The sequence below is a fragment of the Varanus komodoensis genome, unplaced genomic scaffold, assembly GCF_004798865.1.
Source record: "Varanus komodoensis strain SLA01 unplaced genomic scaffold, ASM479886v1 scaffold16, whole genome shotgun sequence".
Taxonomy (NCBI): domain Eukaryota; kingdom Metazoa; phylum Chordata; class Lepidosauria; order Squamata; family Varanidae; genus Varanus; species Varanus komodoensis.
In genome coordinates, this window is record NW_025335468.1 from 6143149 (window position 1) to 6162465 (window position 19317).

At 41.9% G+C, this 19317-nt stretch overlaps 1 protein-coding gene across 5 annotated transcripts in view; it reads right to left on the reverse strand.

Annotated features, from left to right (window-relative positions):
* Positions 1 to 19317, reverse strand: part of CHID1 (chitinase domain containing 1) — a 173567-nt gene that overhangs the window by 91692 nt on the left and 62558 nt on the right. For 4 of the 5 annotated variants that reach the window (XM_044425526.1, XM_044425525.1, XM_044425524.1 and 1 more), the window contains exons 9-10: positions 8277 to 8378; positions 5879 to 6034 (exon numbers count right to left, since the gene is read on the reverse strand). In XM_044425526.1, coding sequence (XP_044281461.1) covers positions 5879 to 6034; positions 8277 to 8378 — 258 coding nt within the window. The remainder of the gene's footprint in view (positions 1 to 5878; positions 6035 to 8276; positions 8379 to 19317) is intronic. The other variant, XM_044425529.1, reaches the window with a different exon arrangement.

Genomic DNA, 19317 nt, shown 5'->3' on the forward strand with positions numbered 1-19317 from the left:
CTTCACCTTCTACTGGTGAAAGGTGACTGAATATGAGAGGGTTCCCACATGCGCAAGAACAATGGAAAACCAGTGGGTAGAAGTGCACCTCCTCTTCACACATGTGCCCTACTCAGGTTCTCAGGACTTCAGTTCACGCACTCAAAGGTAGCCATGTGTTTCGCAGGAGTGTAACAAGCTGCTTCATGCTGTTGGTCTATCTAGCCCAGTACCATCAATGCTGACTGGGAGCAGTTCTCCAGGATCTCAAGCAGGTAGTTTTCCAAGCCCCACTTGGAGACGCTGAGACCAAAACCTAGGACCTTCTGCAGGTAAAGCATCTCATTTACCAAGGGGCACCGGACACTTCTCACCTGTGATACATTCTTGCACATAAGAAATCAGGGGATGCACTTGTCTGAACTCATTTTCAACTATAGTCCCAGTTAACAAAATATCAGTTTGCCTTGGGAAACTAAAGTTATAGTACATGTTCTCATTTTAAGTTAATTGACCTTTAGAGAATAAAGGGCTAACTGGCCAAAGAACATCTGTTTCTCTTGACCTTTACTGACCCAAAATGCAGCACTATCAAGCACAGCAATTATGAAATCTAATAAAATTTACTGGGTCAGGGCTCCTTATTTTGAAAACAATATAATATTATATGGTACTTTTTTTACCTCATTGTGCAGATTAAAAACGAGCAAAAGAATGGAGCGAACCAGATATCCCCGATTTTTTTTTTATTCTGTAAAGGCAGGAGAATTTCTTTCCTTCAGAACAAAAAAATGGCTAGAAATACATTTACTATAGGAAAAAAATGCACCACTGATTGACACAGTAGCATTTTGCCACCAATGATACATATTTGCACAAATGGTTGTGAAACACTCATTTCAATGCTCTGCATTTGGCTCCATCCACAGATGGATCGCGGTCCACAAGACCTTTCCATTGTTGCCATTTAGCCCTCAGGCTGAAAAACATTCTCTGCTCCTGCTTGGCTTAAACAATGATTAGTGAAAGCAAGCCAAGCAGTTTACATTATATTCTAATCTGATGTCATAAAATTAGTCACCAACTACAAGTCAAAGCACTTATCTTTGCATGTGGCATCTCTCAGAAAAGTTGCCTTATTTTTCAAATTGAATTAAAGCTATAAGCCCTGCATATGAACTTGGTTGTTTCAGCTACCATTTATAGCATCTCAAACTCACCACCAGGACTGTTTATAACACTCTTGCTGGTAATCTACTGTGTAAATGCAGCAATAGCAATTTTGAGAGTATTCTGTTATTTTCTCCAGTGTTCAGGGAAGTGGATGCTTGTTCTCCAAGGCCTTCCAGTAAACAATGAAAAAAGCCGTGCATGACAAATATGTAAGATTTACATATTTGGATCAGGAAAATATATATTACTAATTATGCTGCAATACCTTAAGCATAGTTTACAAAGCACATCTGCTGTTCTTAGAGGGATGCCTCCTCACCACCTCCATGGGTGCAGAATCCCCACATTTAAGGGAGGAATAGTATCCTGAGACTAGCAAAATCTTTCTTATGATCCTAGTCAAGATATGAATAGGTTGAAGAGGAAAGAGTAAGGACTCTCCCTGATGCCTCATTAGATTTGTGACACAAAAGCTCTCCCCTCTCCCTTATCTCAATCTACTAAAAAACTGTAGCATTATCAGCACTGTCCATTAACAGAGTCCTACATGAGCCAACAGGAATTATTGTTTAGTGTTAGGAGAAACAAAAAAAAGCCTTTATCCCCCATGTCTTGGACACAAACACATTCAAAAGGCCCTCTAAGAAAGTAGAAATATGTATACAAAATGTGTGCTGCCTTGATTCTGCACACATTTCCTTCCCATGAGGCTTACGTGGCAAAAGCTGGGAAACAGGCCAGCTCAGGCTGTCCCACAATGCATTTCTAGGGGAAGGCACCTGAAGACATGGCACGGGGTTACCCAGTGCGGCAAGGCCACCCACTCTACTGTGGCTAATGCTGAGGCAGCAGCAGTGACAAAAATGGTTGTAGCCGGGGAGGCGATGGTGGCAGCAGATCAGTGACCCTGCTGAGAAGGGCCAGGAATAATTTGTGCTCCTTTATTTTATTTATTTAGGAAGCTTCTATGCTGCCCCATTCGCCGAAGCCTCGGGGCGGCCACAACAATAAATAAATAATCATAATATAAAAACAATATAATTTGAGACGACCTGGCCAGAAATATAAAATAAATAAATAATATTAACAATTAAAATGACGTTTAAATAAAAAGGTCTTCGCCTGGCGCTGAAAAACAAATAACGACGGCACGAGGCGGACCTCTCTGGGGAGCGCATTCCATAGGTTGGGCGCCACTGCAGAGAAAGCCCTCCTCCGAGTACTTACCCTCCTAATTTCCTTCACGGAGGGTTCCCGGGGAAGGGCCTCTCCCGCTGCTCTCAAGGGGCGGGCGGGCATATATGGACGTAAGCACTCCTTCAGGTAACCATGACCCAAGCCGTTAAGGGCTTTATAGGTCATAACCAACACCTTGAATTGGGCCTGGATTTCAATGGGGAGCCAGTGAAGCTGACAGAGAACTGGAGTCATGTGAACATAACGCCCAGTCCCTGTCAGCAGCCTGGCAGCTCTATTTTGAACAGTATCTTTAGGGTACTGCTACTGAAACTCCCACTGATAAAGTAGATTTTTTCCCTTGAGGTTTGCTGTTCTACAATGATAGTATCACAGGTCCTTGCTCCGATATCTGTCCAGGCCATCAGTCACATTCTTACAGTCTTATCTTAATCCTGTTTGCCCAAATTGCCAAATTTAGTCTCAGAAGTGTGTCGGCCACTGCCACTGAATCAGTGGCTGTTAGCCAGGATCTCAATGATAACAGAGCTCAGTAAATACATGCACTTTATCACATATGATGAAAAGCTAAGTATTAATGTGAAGATGGGAAAATGTCACTCTGCCTGGACATCTGTCCTCTCAAAGCCACTTCTAACACTACAAGCTTAGATCTGCCTACTCAAAAGTACCCCCCCCCCCAGTGTAGTTTATTCCCAGGAAACAGAGTGTCAAAATGCAAACTGCCTACTCATTCCAACATGAGAGCATTTTGTAATACAACTTTTGAGTAACTGTCCCTATATTGCAGTACCTTTCAGTCATGTCCTGTCCCCTTGTCCCTTGGTCATGTGCCATATTGCTCCACAGATGCACAACTGCAAACAAGTCTTACTTGTGCAACCACATCCTTGACCCTCCCAAACATGTTTTCTTCCTCAAGATCATACAGCCATCCTGTGAATGTGCTTCAATGCCATATTTTAAGGGTAGTTATCACCTCTAACCATTCTAAATACAACTTTTTATTACCCACTATTTACAGCATGATGGGCAGCCAATAAAGCTCTCAGTGGAATTGTACATCCTTACACAGTTCACAAGGAATCCTCTTTTGTCTTTGAATAGCAGAATTCAATGTCAAATTTATCAACTGGCAATTTATTATATCAAAACTTGAGTGCATAAATCAACATTAAAAGGCACATTTAAGATTCCTTTAAAGCACACAACATGATCATGGAGCAAGTTTTGAAGATATTTCACATCAACAAAAAAAGCAACTAGCCTATTTACAGTTCTTCTGAAGTTAATCTATAAAATATTTGGTATGCTTCCCTCTTGGCTGCACAGGGTATGTATTTACACTTTGTTCCACTGAACTGCATGATTCTAGTCAACCCTGCAAGAACTCAGCTTCTTCATTTTGAAAATTAAGGGGGAAAACACATGAGGAATGGAAGCAGGAAGGCAGCAGCCATAACCTACTGAGCGGGTGCCTCGAGTGTTGGGTGCAGCCTTCTGGGATAAATTGGGTTCATGCCTTGCTCTAGAAGGCTTGGAACACTGGCACAGAATCCATATGATTGACTTCATAGATGAAACTGATGAGCCAGGTTTTGAAGATACTGCAAAAATACTGAATCACAATAGGCTGGTTCCACTTCACATTGGAACTGCTGGTGAAGTGCAAAGTGGTGAGCACACTGACAGCCATGTGGTTACTGCTTCTGCTTTTGATTAATAATGTTACTGGCTATTTCATAACAGGTGAATTTGGAAACTCTGGGTTCTTGGAGGGTTAAAGTACCCAGAATTAATGCCCTTAATTTATTGTTAGACAAGGAATAGCTTGTTTAACCCATTGCCAACCCAGAGTTTCCTGGTTTGCATATTACAAAACAAGCCAAGGCAGGGCTTTCCTAGCTTATTTGAGAGCAGAAACAGCAACAGTGACGGAGGCAGCATGTTTATTGCTCCGCTTAAACAACCTAGGGACTGCAGTGTGACATGCAAACCATGTCATACAAATAAAGGACAGCTTAAATCTGGTAGACAGGAAAAGCACTAGCAAAGCAACAGAGGTATTTAGAAATACAAAGAAGATCCTTAAACTCAAGAGTATACTAGACTGGTAACAGAAAGTCAAAGGGCACCTTCACACATCATACTAAGCCACACTGTGAATTAGCTACACAGTGTGGGTTGTCTGGAGAACAAACACAATGTGCCAATAGATGATAAGACTCCTCTTCCTTCCCCATCAATCCTCTAGCCAATGTCCCAGGGTCCTTCACAGCAGAACACATCTTGTCTCTGCTTCTCATTCTAACTGCTACCTCACCTTCTCATTCACTGCTGCTTTTTAGTGTGTTTGTTTTTAAGACTCAAAAGAGTGCAACTGGGGTTGGGGGGGGGGGTTCACCCCCAGAAAACTGCCCAACTGTGCTTATAATTTTTATTGTTATTTTGCAAGTGCACACCTATGGCTCCACTATGAATGGCCTTTTCTGGTCAATCTCCTGTTTGTTAGAGCTGCCAGAAGGAGTGGGGAAGTAAGGAACAGAGTGACAAGGCTAGACTTCATACAGGCTACTTTGCACATAGTTACCTAGCTGTAAATACAAAAGCACCAGGGAAAGGTCAGGGAGAAGCAGCATGAGAAGGAGCCTGAAAGGAGGTGGGGGTACAATATCTCCTTCATGGCAATGTCATCCTCTCATTTTTAAGTGTTGAACTGACAATATCAGTGTCCTCCACTTTTTCAACACTTCCCCTGTCTCCAGCTACTCCAGAAAGGAGAGATATTAACTTCCCCATTTCTTCAGCTCTTTTCAGGGTGTTTACTGCTGCTACTGTTTCCCCCTCGTTTCATTTCCAGTGATTGAAATTGCGTATATTTTTATGTTTGTTTAAAATAATGCCAGTGGGGGAAGATAATTTAAATTATCTGTTTACAGAAACATAGAAACAAAGCAAGTCAGAAGGGGCCTCCTGGGCCATCTAGACTGACCCCCGGCTCCAGCCAGCTCCACTCACGACATGCCCACCATGTGCATCTCCAGCCTAACTTTGGACACCCGCACCGATGGGGTCTCAACAACTTCCCATGGAAGCCCATTCCACACCCTCGGGGTCCTAACTGTCCTAATGGGGTCCTAACTGAAGAGTGACAAACCAGTGAGAGTTGCTCCAAAGTACTCCTTGGACAGCGGCAGTGGATAGGAGACCACAAAGAGTGGCAAGAATCGTTGTCAGCTCACTAGCTGATCCCTACAAGCCACAATTGCATTGATCTCCTGATCAACAACCCCTCCTGGGATGAACAGGAGAGTACAAGAAGAGCATGACAGTAAATATTCAGCTCCCTTGCTTTATATGTGAACTAACCGGTCACATCCTGCTTAATCCAAATATCTAGCTATATACGAGATATAGCTCGTATGCCATATATATATATATATATATATATATATATATATATATATATATATATATGATGGTTTTGGAAAAAAAAGCTTACAATGAGGTAATTATCTAGAAACCTTGCCTGTTACCAAATATTGGTTCCCCTGAAGCACTCAGTGCTGAGTAATCCATGCCATAAAAGTTCAGCCCCAGAAGGATTTTACTTCTCCATTTGGATTCTGGATCCAACATCTGAACACACGCTCGCATCCAAGGTAGCGGGGAATTAGGGCCAGGCCTGCAGAAACAGCAAAGAAGTCAGGTTCAATGTGAAACCACAGATTCCTAAGAAAAGTAGAAATATTTTTAACATGTCTCTGTTATTAGGAGATCCATAACTCCCAAAACAAACAGGTTTTGCCAGCAGAAAGATGCAGAATGACAACTGCATTCTTAAGGTACGAAGTGTGGCAATTTTTTAGTAAATCTTTGCTCTCCTGCTTCTCCAATATTTTATCTTATGATAATATAAGCTGCCTTGATTCTGCCTGGAAAGGTAAAATATGCATTTTAATACAAAAATTGCTTTGAAGAAGTTGCCATCCTTCTGAAAGTATTCAGAAAAGGGTTCACAGTCATATCTTTTTCAAACAGCATTGTGCTTACATATAGACATATACTCAGATGTAGCTTTCTTCATGTGTAAGATTTTTGTTAAGGCTCAACTGTATCATTTTGTATTGTATTTTTCAAGTGTACATCCTTCAGGAATTTCAAATAAAGTGGCTTTTGAAAAGGCTCTTGACAGTTTGCTTGTGTTTTGACATCTTCTGGACTCTTTTCAATATGCCCCTATTTTGGCTGGAGACATCTGAAATTTTAAAAGCCCCAAGGAAAAACGAGTAGATGCTATGTAATATGGAATTCTGTTTGTATTTTCCTTGGACAAGCAACTGAATGATTTCGCTTATCTTGTGTGCACACTTCAAGCTGACAGTTAAGATAACAAGATACAAATATTAAAACATTGTTTGCTGAAGCACGAAAGAGGTATTATTTTGTGTACACTCAGCACCTGTCAGAACTGCCTCAAAGCAAAATGGGAATAGAACAGGGTTAGTTGTCTATCCTCAAAGGCCAAATTGGACAGGATTTTAGAGATCAGGCTACCAATGTGAAAAGAGGACTAAAAAAATTAAATAAATGTAAGGCAAGAGGAATGTCAGCAACTAGGTTTATGAAGCATTCTCAAATGAAAGGTCTGATCGATTCAGTGTAGCTAAGTAGTTCTTTATATATACTTCTGTACCTTAGAAGCACCTATACATTATTTAATATTCATTGACAATATTTCTATCCTTGCCTTTAGAAAATAAAAACTACCATATTTTTTGCTCTATAAGACGCACTTTTTCCCCCCTCAAAAGTAAGGGGAAATGTCTTTGCGTCTTATAGAGCGAATATGTGTGTGCCCGACACCCGGGATGCTGCCGGCCCGCCTGCACCACGTGGCACCACCTGGCCGGCACACGCTCGGCGCGCCCTGCTCCGCCCCCCCCCCACTCTGGCGCAGGTGAGAGCTGTGCCGCTCAGGGGGAGTGGTGTGGAGGAGAAGGAGCCGCGGGCTTTAACCCGCTGGCCACACAGAGAGACGGACTGCTCACCCCCACCGCCCGGGAAGACCTGCCGCCACCACCGCCACGCCGCCCAGAAGACCACCGCCGGCACGCTGCCGGTCCGGCTGCACCATGTGGCACCACCTGGCCGGCACGCGCTTGGCATGCCCTGCTCTGCCCCCCTCCTCCAGCGCAGGTGAGAGCTGTTAATCACAGGTTGGTGTGTGTTTTCAAATGGCAACCCGTCTTTTAATGAAGCCCATGGGGAAGTGATGGGGAATGTGCCTGTGATTATCAGGAAGCTTTCCATGGATCCCTCCTCTAAAAACTAGGTGTGTCTTACAGAGCGAAAAATATGGTAATTAGAATAAAAATCTCATCCACTCACTAAAATATAGAACTTCTAATGAAAATTTAGCTGTGTGCAAAAAGGAAATACTAATTGTTAACCCTATTCAAGACTGAAATCCTATCATTAGTCTAATATCTATGCTTGATACACTAATACCTATATTTTATGGCATAACACGTAACTTCTATACTGCATTTAAAAAAAATCCCATTCAGTTCTCAAAGAAAAGCAGGCTTGTAATTGAAACAGAAACAGCTTCAGCTCTAAGAACACTTACTGTGGTGTCCCACACTGGACTTGATGCAATCTACTTTAGACTGAATGTGCTTCTAATTGGGCTGTGTATCACCATTGAAAACCCACCAAGGACAGCATCAGAGTATCCTAAAAGATCTTAGGCAAATGGTTTAGCTGAACGCCTTCACATTTTCAGCCGTCACTCCATCATCATCTTATTACTAATAGAAGATATTAAGTAGGAGTGATGTGAGCTCTGGTATGTTGGTTAATGTCAGAACTGCATCCCAGTAGCCAGTTCAGTGCACTGTTGTCTTCCGTGTTTATCACCTTACCGTTGCGGTGCTGAATAATCGTATGTCATGAGGCTGAAGCTGTCCACTACCGGGGCTAGCTGATCAAATTCTTTCTTGGTAAATATGCCCAGCTGGTTGGTTCTTTAAAAAAAGAAAAGGGGAAATGTTTGTTATTATGCATTTATTTAAATAACATTTTAGGGCACAACCCTATGCATGTTAAGTCAAGAAAGAAGGCCTACAACTTGCTCCTGGGGCATGCTGGGCGCTTTATGCTGGCTGGGGCATGCTGGGAATTATAGGCCTTCTTTCTACATAAGTTTGCACACAGTTGCACCTTTGAGACATAATGTCATTAGCACACATAGAACATTAAAAAGAAGTCCCTATCCCAAGGAGAGTATAATCAAAGAGGAAGTGGAGGCAAAAAAGTATACAGGGAAGCAATATGCAGTTATTTCAGCTGCATGGGCTTATGCTTAACTTGTTACAGTAAAGCAACAGAAATAGTCAGTTTCTGGACTATACATGCATATCATGTGTTACATGTAGATTCCTTTTAATGTAGATTTCTTTTAATACATGTACATTTCTATGCACTTTTTATAGGAAATGTTCCCAAATAGAATGTAGTGTTGGGCTTACTTTTCCCAAATATCTGAGTAGACGTTTTTGTGTACAATTCTGTGTGAGCTGCACTGCAAACCTGTGCAGATTTATTTATTTATTGCATTTTTATGCCACCCCCATTGCAACAAAGCCTCGGGGCTGCTCACAACAAAAACAAAGTTATACAATAAAAATATTAAAACCCGGTGCAGCTCGGCTTAAACATTTTTTAAATCCTACAAATAACCAATAAATTAACACTTAAAGTAAGTTTTAAATAAAAAGATCTTAGTCTGGCGCAGAAAAACAAATAACAACAAACAAACACTCTGGTTTACGGATACTTTTGGGAAGTTAAAATTGGATGAGTTCATATAAAATTTGGACAATGCATTTCTCATCCATCTCACGTTTTAAGGGAGGATTTGAAAGACATGTTTATTGCTCAACAGGGACTTTGAGGAACTCCAGGACTTGACCTTAAATAAAATTTCCCCAATCCCTTTAGTCCAGTCCAAAAATGAAGACTCCTTTAAAGATTAGGCTTCTAACTTCCTGAGGCATATGGAACTCAAATAGTTTTGGGAAAAGACAGATGTGAGAAAGAATGGACTTGTGAATCAGAGTAACATACCATTATGTTTGCACTCTAAGAATCCTGGGCTTTTTTGTTTGTTTGTTTGTTTGTTTGTTTTTGAGGGGAAGATAGGGATTTACAATATTTTCCATCCTAGTCATAAATGTACTGATGTCTTTAGAGAAATCTTGTCCTTGCTGCACTGTTGAAACATTATGTTTGCAATAATGAACTGACTTTAGCACCAGCATTTTGATGGTGATTGTAGCTTTATGATCAGATGTCCAGAGACATTTCATTCACTGTTTTCAAATACAATATTCGATCATTCTTATATTATACATTTACAAACTCTGGGCAGAAATTGCAAATCACCTTTACATTAAAATGAACCTCAGCCTTTCCCAAAGACTGAGGCTGAATCTACATTTTAAAATGTAAACACACTTCTAATATTATTTCACTAGCACCTCAAACCATCCCAAGCAAAGTCTGACCAGTCTATGAATTATCACTCTCCTGCTCTGCTTTTACCACTCGATCTAGCATAACCCTTAAGCTTTCTACTCTTGTCTCTCACACAGAATAGCCCACGGAACTATCTCACATGCTTTTTGCCAGGACAGAGTGATCCTATGGCCTTTTCCAGTCTCCAGGGATCCATCACTGGAGGTGGAACTTGGAGTTTTTCTCCAGAACTCAGATCCCTTCCCTGTCACAGCTGGGAGAGAAAACCTACCATGGCTCTTTCTGAGGCCAGGAACACTGCCATGAAGAAGTGGAAAGTGGCTGGGGCATGGAAGGGAGGAAACCAGGAAGGCCAAGATTCAAGATATCCTGCAGCCACTTTAGCCTTTCTCCCCTCCCACAGAGATACACCAGCTACACCAGAAAAGGCCCATCTACTGAAAATGCTGAGCAGGAGGACAGGGAAGCAAACACTCCTCCTGCTCTGCATCCGCACAGGTTTGGGTCCTATGGCCAGCAACTGGAGCACCACAGAACGCTGATCTCTTCCACTAGCCTTGCAGGCAGAGGTCTGAGGGTGGAGGAGGACAACCGATCATGAAATGGGACTTCAGGAAAGAAGTTAAAGGAATTAAAGGGGCATTGTAGAGAGGGGGGCTCCAATACACAATATCTGAGAGACTCCCTATTCCCTTCCCCACTCAAGAAAGGTAATTCAGCTAGAAGGGCTTAAAGGAAGGTCTAGTTGCATTTTGCATTTCACATGAAAGAATGGAGGTAAAATAACCTCCATCAACCACCTGCCCTGTTTTGCCCATGGTAACAATGCATAGGATAGAAAGAGGGTTCCAAATTTGGAGTCCTTTGTTGATCAGGATCACAACCCTGATCAGCCCTGTAGGAGTGTGCCCTAAATCAGTAAATCAGTTTGAATACAAGATATTCAAACTTGAACACCTGGGAAAAATCATTACTTTTTTATTAGCAGTTCTGGTGTAAGTAATCTGGAAACTAGTCATTCCCCGTTATGTATGGGTGCCAAAGCTGGATAGTTAAGAAAGCTGACAGGAAGAAAATCAATATATTTCAAACATGACGCTGAAGGAGAGCTTTGTGAATACCCTGGACCGACAAAAAGATGAACAAGGTGTCCTAGATCAAATCCAGCCAGAACTTTCCCTGAAAGCAAAACATGATGAAACTGAAGCTGTCATATTTTGGGCACTTCGTGAAAAGGCATGACTCCCTGGAGAAGACAATCATGCTAGAAAAAGTTGAAAGTAGAAGAGGAGGAAGAGGATCACCTATGAGAGGCATTGATTCCACAAAAAAGTCTCAGCCTTGAATGTACAAGAGCTGAGCAGGACCGTGAAGGACAAGACATTCTGGAGGGCTTTCATTCATACTGTCTCCATAAGTTAGAGATGACTTGCCAGCATAACAGCAGAAGGTGCCCCCACCATTTCTCAGGATAAAGGACCTGACCCAGGAATACCCGGTACATTTGCAGGTAGAGCTCCCAAGATACGCAAGTAACATTTGCCTGCAGAACTGCAGCTCCTAGTTTGTGAATTGCAGTTGAATTGGATTCTCTGTTTTAGGTAACAAGAGTTCTGGTACTAGTCCTGTGCTTAGGCAAGTAAATGAACTTAAACTCAGAGGGGCTTATTTTCAAGGAAAGGGGTACAGATTAGTGAAATATGCTTTCATCCTAGCCATGCTTCTTAGGAAGTCCTATTTAGTTCCATTAGACTTGCTTCCAAATAACTGCATGTAGACCTACAGCTTCAGGATCCAACTAGAAGGGGAATTTTTGTCTGTGCTAGCAAAGCAATCAAGCAGTCCTGTTTGCAAATGAAGGCATGAGCAGGAGAAAACTGTTTGCAAATAATTAAGTACACAGCCACATATGAAAAATGCACATTTTTTCTGAAGAAACAGCTTGCAATTACAGTTGTAAACTGCTAAATTTCATGATTTAGTCATGGGGGGAAGTGGCAAAACTTTGGAAAAACGGCACATTTTTTGCACATTTTTTCTGTGTTGGATTTGCACAATTATCCTATTTGTATAAATTGTACAGAGATTACAAATGACCACAGTAAAGAAGGTGAGATGACCATCGAGCTGATACCTGGGCAAAAGTGAACTGTTTTGCTCACCCATCCCTAGCTGCTCCATTACTAAGTGTAAAGGTTCGTGGCCAGGCTCCACACCCCCAGTGGAAGAAGTCCTTGTACACTTCCACTGCGAGTATTCATAAACGATTGCCCTCATGCCTAAGTGCATGGCACTGGGGACAGCAGGGCTGGGGAGAGAAAGTCACTCAGGCATGCTTATAGTGGAAGCACTGAAGAATCTGCCTTGAATAAGCAACTGCGTTCGTGGAAAGCGTACTTCTATGAAGCCCCGCGCACCATTCTGCATGCAGGTCATGCATGATCTGGGCCTTAATTGTGGAAGAAACTGATACTAGAAGGGTCTATTTTTAGGAGGAGGAGGAGCAGCAGCAGCAGCCTTATACTTTAATTTTCAGCAAACTGACTTATAAAGAAATCTAACTAATTTCAGCAGAACCTCAAAAAACAAACCATTCCCAGTACGTTAAAAGTATTCTTCCTAAAATTTCGCTGCTTCTAAGAAAAAAAGAAAAGAAAAGATGTGTCTAAGTGCATTTACAATGCATTCAGGGTAACAACAGAATGCAAAAGACCAGAACCCAAAAGGACAATCTGAAACTGACATCAATCTGAAACTGTCATTAAATTACATGGTTAGAGAACAATCATATTAAGAGTCTTTGGTTCACATAAATGCATTTTCATTTTTTACCTAATTCATTAAGAGTTTTGAAAGTGACATTTAACTTATCATTGATAGTCTTTTCTACATTTTTTATTTACAGTCACGAGGCTCTAGAGGTGTTTAAGACATGAAACTCCATCTTTAAAAAGCAAGTCCAGCTGCAAGTATAAGCACATTTTCCCCTGAGAACAGCCACCATTGGACTCGGTGGGACTTATTCCCAACCTAGCATACACAGGATTGCAGTACATACTTATTATTCAGTGGGGAAAATGCTGTTGGGGAAGGTTAGCCACTTTGCCCCATAGACCTGATCCTATTCCCAGACAAAGTGAGGTCCTGTTCATTTGTGTCACATCTACTTAGGTACTTATTCCCACTGACTTCTATAGGAGTCTACAGAAATATAAACACTAGGAAGACAAATTAAGAAACACAAATCACAGGATTAGGATGAATATACCAGTTACTTTAAATTTCTCAGTGCTCTTACTGAATGGGATGATAAACTGTACAGAACAAAACAGATTGTCTATTGTAGTAAAAGCCACCAGGCCTCCTTCTGCATCTTGAAAACAATCATATTTAGTGAGTTGTAAGTTTTCATAGGCTAGAGCGTATTTGACGGACACATGAGACTGTTTCAAAAATAGAGCACAAAAGTTGCCCAGCCATAAATACGTTGAGAAGTAGGAAGAAATATGGCACATGTAATGGAAGTTATTTGTCACTTATCCTCGAAACCTATCCTATGCAAAGACTTGGAGTACAAAGAGAAAAGCAGGTGTTCCATTTACTGACTCCAAACTTACGTTAACATGCCACAGCGGAGTAGCTGTGTTAGTCAGTGGCAGCCAAAACACTCAAGTGCCACATGGCACCTCAAAGACTCATTTCTTTATTTATATTCTGGCATAAGCTTTTGTAGACATTGTCCACATTTAAGGATGGACGAAGTGCTAACCTCAAAGGGGTCAATTCAACCCTCTCTGCAGCACTGTTTACCTCTCTCATTTCTGGCTGCACCCCTCACATGAGTACTTTGATTAGCCCATTTCAGGTTGGTACTTTAATGTACCTGATGAAGTGGACAGTGTCCACAAACGCTTTTGCCAAAATAAACAAACATGTTAGCATTCAAGGGGGCACACGCCTCTTGGCTGTCTCTGTTAACTCTGCCTTCATACACCACAGGTGCAAATGCTAATTGCTACCAAGAGCCAGAAACCTGCAACAGATCACAAAGGCACAGGAAGAGTTTCAGAGGTGACAAACGTTTTAGGAGAAAATATTTAGAAAGATATGCTTTGGGTTGAAGAGCCCAAAAACATTTCAACATACATTAAAATATACATTAAATGAGAAAAGTTAGAATATTTGTTTAGCTGAGGCACTGTGCATTATCCTATAAGCTAAAATCCCTCACCTATTAAAGGGTACAATCCTGTGCAAGTTTAAACAGAAAAAGGCCTGTAACCCCCAGCATATTTTTGAATATAAACATATTTTTAGTGTAAAATTTTGAATGTTGTTGTTAGGAGCAAGGTTCCTTCCCTTCTCCCTTTCAAACAACAGACCGTTCTTTGGCAAAAGCTCTTTATTTCCAATCAACATCCAGCAGCTATAGCCAACAAAGGAATAGTCTCTGAGAATGAACAGAGTGCTTTGTTGAAGCCAAACCAGAAACTGTTTCCGAGAACCCTCCTGTTGAGCATCCCTGGATCTCATCCCAGTAGGAGGGCCCCTCTGAAGACAGGCAAGCCTCCAACTGGACGCAGGCCCTCTAGCTGGCTAGCCCTTCTCTCCCAACACCATGTCATGGGGTCAAACAAGGCTCCTCTGGCTCCTCTCCCACGTCCCTTGTTAGTTTCCAGGGTCTGCCGGACACCTGGAGATGGCGGCCTTAAGATAAGCTCTCCCTCCTCTGCCATCTCTCAGTTGGCCTTCCCACCTTCATCTGAATAGGCAGTGTCACCCTACCCCTAAAACACATGCCAAGAACAACTGCCTCCTGCATTTCCAACAGTGGTTAATGGGGCACCATTCTATGCATGTTTGTACAGCTCCTAGTTCCTAATACCGGCTGGGGCATGCTGCAAGTTGTATGCCTTTTTTTCCTGCGCAAACTTGCATGGAATTGTGTCCTTAATAGGCTACTCAAATGCAATTTTGCCATGACATCTTGTTGGGCTGTAAGAGTATGTGCAAAATGGTGCCAAACCATAAATATGTCTGAGTGATATTTTTCAGTCAAGTCAGCATGCTATTCATAACGAACACAATGGCAATGAAGGCAATTTACCTCTGACAGAGTTTAACATTCAAGTGACTACTTTATTTTGATGTATACTGCAGCTACGTCGTGTTCCAAGAACCAATAATTTAGTTGTCATATTAAGAAACAGCCCTTTCCCAACAGAAGTTCAAACATAAATTAAACGTAATCATCCCTTCTGGGACTCACTTGCACTCATCAGTCTTCACACTAGTTATCTGTCATTTGTTGCACATTTAAATTGCAAACTCCATATGAACATATAAAACAAAGGGTATATGTTATGTTACACTAACCTAAATGCCTAGAAGCGAAACAATTCCCTTCCCCAACCTTATCAACATTCATTTGTAATAAATATGTGGTCCTTTCAGGATTGGGTGGGGTAAATCTATATTGTATTGTATGAGGTATGATGCATTTTATTGGGTATATAGTACTTCAGACTAAAAGAACAAGGTATTTTAATGTTAATTATTTATTTCTGCACCACCCATCAGCTCAGAGGCTCCCTGGATGGTTTACAAATCAAAATTACCCTATAAAACAAACACAACAAAAACACATCAATCCAATTAACAAATACCATAATGTAATAAAACATAATACAACAATCCCTCCCACCACCAACACAGCTAAGTCTCACTCAGAAGAAGAGTAAAATATGGTTAAAATGAGAATAAAGTCTAACTGTTAAAATACAGCGTAAATTAAAAGGTCTTTGCCTGGTGCTGAAAGGAACAGAGAATGGATGCCAAGTGCACCTCTTTGAGGAGCTGATTCCACAAATGGGGTGCCATAACTGAGAAGGCCCTTCTCCTAGTGGCCGCCCTCCCAGCTTCCTTTGGAGGGGGCTCTCTGAAAAGGTCCTCCCCTGATGATCCCAGGGCTCAGGCAGGCACATACAGAAGGAGGTGTTTCTTCAGATAGCCTGGCCCCACATCATTTAGGGCTTTGAATGTTAACGTTAACACTTTGAAGCAGGCCTGGACTTCAGTCAGTAGTCAATGTAATTGATAGAGGACTAGTGTGATGTGTTCCTGTCAGCCAGTCCCCGTTATTTATTTATTTATAAAATTTGCATGCCATCCAATTACTTGCATCTCTGGACAGCTTACAACATAAATAAATTGACCATCCACACTGGCTGCAAATTAATAAAATACAACAATAAAATTCAATATTAAAACATATTAAAATATTGATTAAATAAAAAGGTCTTGACCTGGCACTGAAAAACATATAATGGCGGACCTCTCTGGGGAGCGCATTCCATAGTCGAGGCGCCACTGCAGAGAAGGCCTTCCTCCAGGTATTCTGTCTCCTAACGTCTTTCACAGAGGGTTCTCAGAGGAGGGCTTCTGTTGCTAATCTCACGGGGTGGGAGGGCAAATAGGGAAAAAGGCATTCCTTTAGGTATCCTGGTCCCAAGCTTTTTAGGGCTTTATAGGTAATAACCAGCACCTTGAATTGAATTGAGCCTGGACTTCGATGGGAAGCCAGTGGAGCTGACAGAGGACTGGGGTTATATGAGAATAATACCCAGTCCCCAACAGCATCCTGGCAGCTCTATTTTGAACCATCTGAAGTATCCGGACTGTCTTCAAGGGCAGTCCCACGTAAAGCGCATTACAGAAATCCAACCGGGAAGTAACCAATGCATGTGTTACTGTTGCTAGGCAATCCTCCTTCAGGTAGGGACGCAGCTGATGGATTAGCCGAAGCTGAAGGAAAGTGCTCCTCGCCACCGCTGTCACTTGGGCTTGCAAGGACAGCTCCGGGTCGAGGAGCACTCCCAAGCTGCGGAGCCTGTCCTTTAGAGGGAGTGCAACCCCATCCAGGGCAGGGCCCAGGTCACCTACCCAGGAGCTTGAATCACCCACCAACAGAACCTCCATCTTATCTGGATCGAGCTTCAGTTTATTGGCCCTCATCCAGCCCATTACCTCAGCCAGGCACTGGTTCAGAACAGCCACTGCCTCACCTGGATTAGTTGAAAAAGAAAGCAGCCTTGTTGCTCTGTTTTGAACCAGCTGAAGTCTCTGGACTGTTTTCAAAGCAGTTCCATGTACAGCATAATAAAGTTCACATAATGAAGCAGAGATGCACTGTTTTTGCCTAGCAAAACATTTTAATAAATAACTTATAATTTAAGCACACTTTCCTACCAACACTATTTTAATTAAGCTAATTACTTGAAGAGTGAGATTCTTTCCCCCATCTCAGAGACTGCCAAGACAAACTCTTTTCAATAATATAATATTCATTATTGACTATTAATCCTATTAATAAGGGAGCTTTAGCATTGTTTGGATTAATCCTGCCTCATGCCATGCTTCCTTCAGGCCAGAGGCAGAACCTAGGGATGGAATGGCCTGAGGAAGGAATGCAAGGGAATTTCACAGGCCATCCATTGTTTTAGGCAATCCTCAAATATAAATTTTCCTATATACACACACAGTTGTTTAATAAGGTTCAGCCTACAAGCTGGCTGATGCTTTGCTCCTCAGACTGAACTAGCTAGAGTTTATTTGATTATTCAATATGTGTATAATATGCACACCAATTTGTATTACTATCTGCAGGAAAAGATCTTCCATGGGCCATAATAATCACCCTGATCATGACCTTCAAAAAACCCAAAGTCACAGCGCTGCACAAAGCACAGCCACTCAAGGGCAATCTGTTCTTCCAAACTGCAGCCATGAATGCAAGGATATGACAGCAGCCCTTTCTGCTCAACCCAAAAGGTCTACTGACTCCAGTTTTCTGGTTCCTACACTGAACACTTGGATGCCCACAGACAGTGCATAAAGCCAACAGTGTTTTCTCCAGTGGCACATTGCCTCAGGCTGGAAAGTCCATATTGCCATTCTGAATAAAACATGCTGAAAAGGACACCAGATGTAAAAATTAACAGTTTATTCCTTAGGGTAACTCACATGAATGTTGGCCCTACCCCAAATATGAGTGGATCTTCTTCAGGAGTTAAAATGTTCAAATGAAGCTTGCAAAGATCTCAGCAGAGACTAGTAATTTATTTAGGATTTATATAGGATTTATTCTCAGAGGCATATTTTCAGAGATATCTGCAGGCTATCTTTAAACATTTTAATCCTTTAAGGAGGCCTGCAAATATAAAAGGCAGGGCCAAAATGCATTGGGCTGTTCTAAAGAATAAAAGTATTTTTCACATTCTGGGACTTCATCTCTTTTTTTCACTGAATGTTTTTGGATGTTCTCCAACTTTGCTTGACTTTCATTATGACTAATAGCCACTGATGGGCCTCTCCCCCATAAATTTGCCCAACCCTGTTTGAAAACTGTCAACATGGGGCCCTCTTAATATCTTGCATGAATGAATCCCAAGCAACAACCATGTACAGTGCTATCTTTTGTCTGCCCTGAGTCAAGTGCCAATCTTTTTCATTGGACGACCCCAAGTATGAGAAAAGAGGGAAAAATTCTCTCCCTCCACTTTCTCCACATGATTAATAATTTCAGCAACCTATACTGTGTCCCCCTTATCATCTATCATTCTCACCTGTAACCTTCCTGTTTTCTGGCATTGATCCTTCTGTCTTTTTTCTTACTACAGAAAATCCATTAAAAAGAAAAAGATGGAATAGAGGCACAATGCCTTCTAATTGGTAACAGTGGGAGCCCTCTTTCAGGAAACAGCCCAAGTATCCTGCTGCCTCCCTACTAATCCTTTCCTGTTTCTAATATATATATTTTAAATGGGCTTAATGTTTTTAGCAATATATGTCTCAATTTATTACATTTTATTTTTATTTTTTGCCTTCCTTATAATTTACCTTTGTTTTCCCAAAGTTTGTGCTACATTCATTTTATGAGGGAAGACTCTTTGTCTTTTATGGCTTCCCTGACTTTTCTGATTAACCACACCAGCATGCCCTTGGGCTTGGTTCTACCTTGTCTAGGCTGCAGTATGCATTCTAGTTGAGGGTCTGTTATTATGGTTTCATAGAAAAATAGAAACAGAGCGAGTCAGAAGGGGTCTCCCGGGCTATCTAGTCTGACCTCCAGCACCAGCCAGCTCCGCTCACAACATGCCCACCATGTGCATGTCCAGCCTATCTTTGAACACCCACATCGATGGGGCCTCAACGACCTCCCGTGGAAACCCATTCCACACCCTTGGGGTCCTGACTGTCAGGAAGTGCTTCCTGGCATCCAAATGGAACCTTGGCTCCCTGTGCTTTGCTCCATTGGAGCGCATCCTGCCTTCCTCTGCAGGGGAGAACAGGTCTCTACCCACCTCTGTGTGACATCCCCTCACATACCTGTATGTCGCCAACATATCCCCTCTGAGTCTCCTCTTC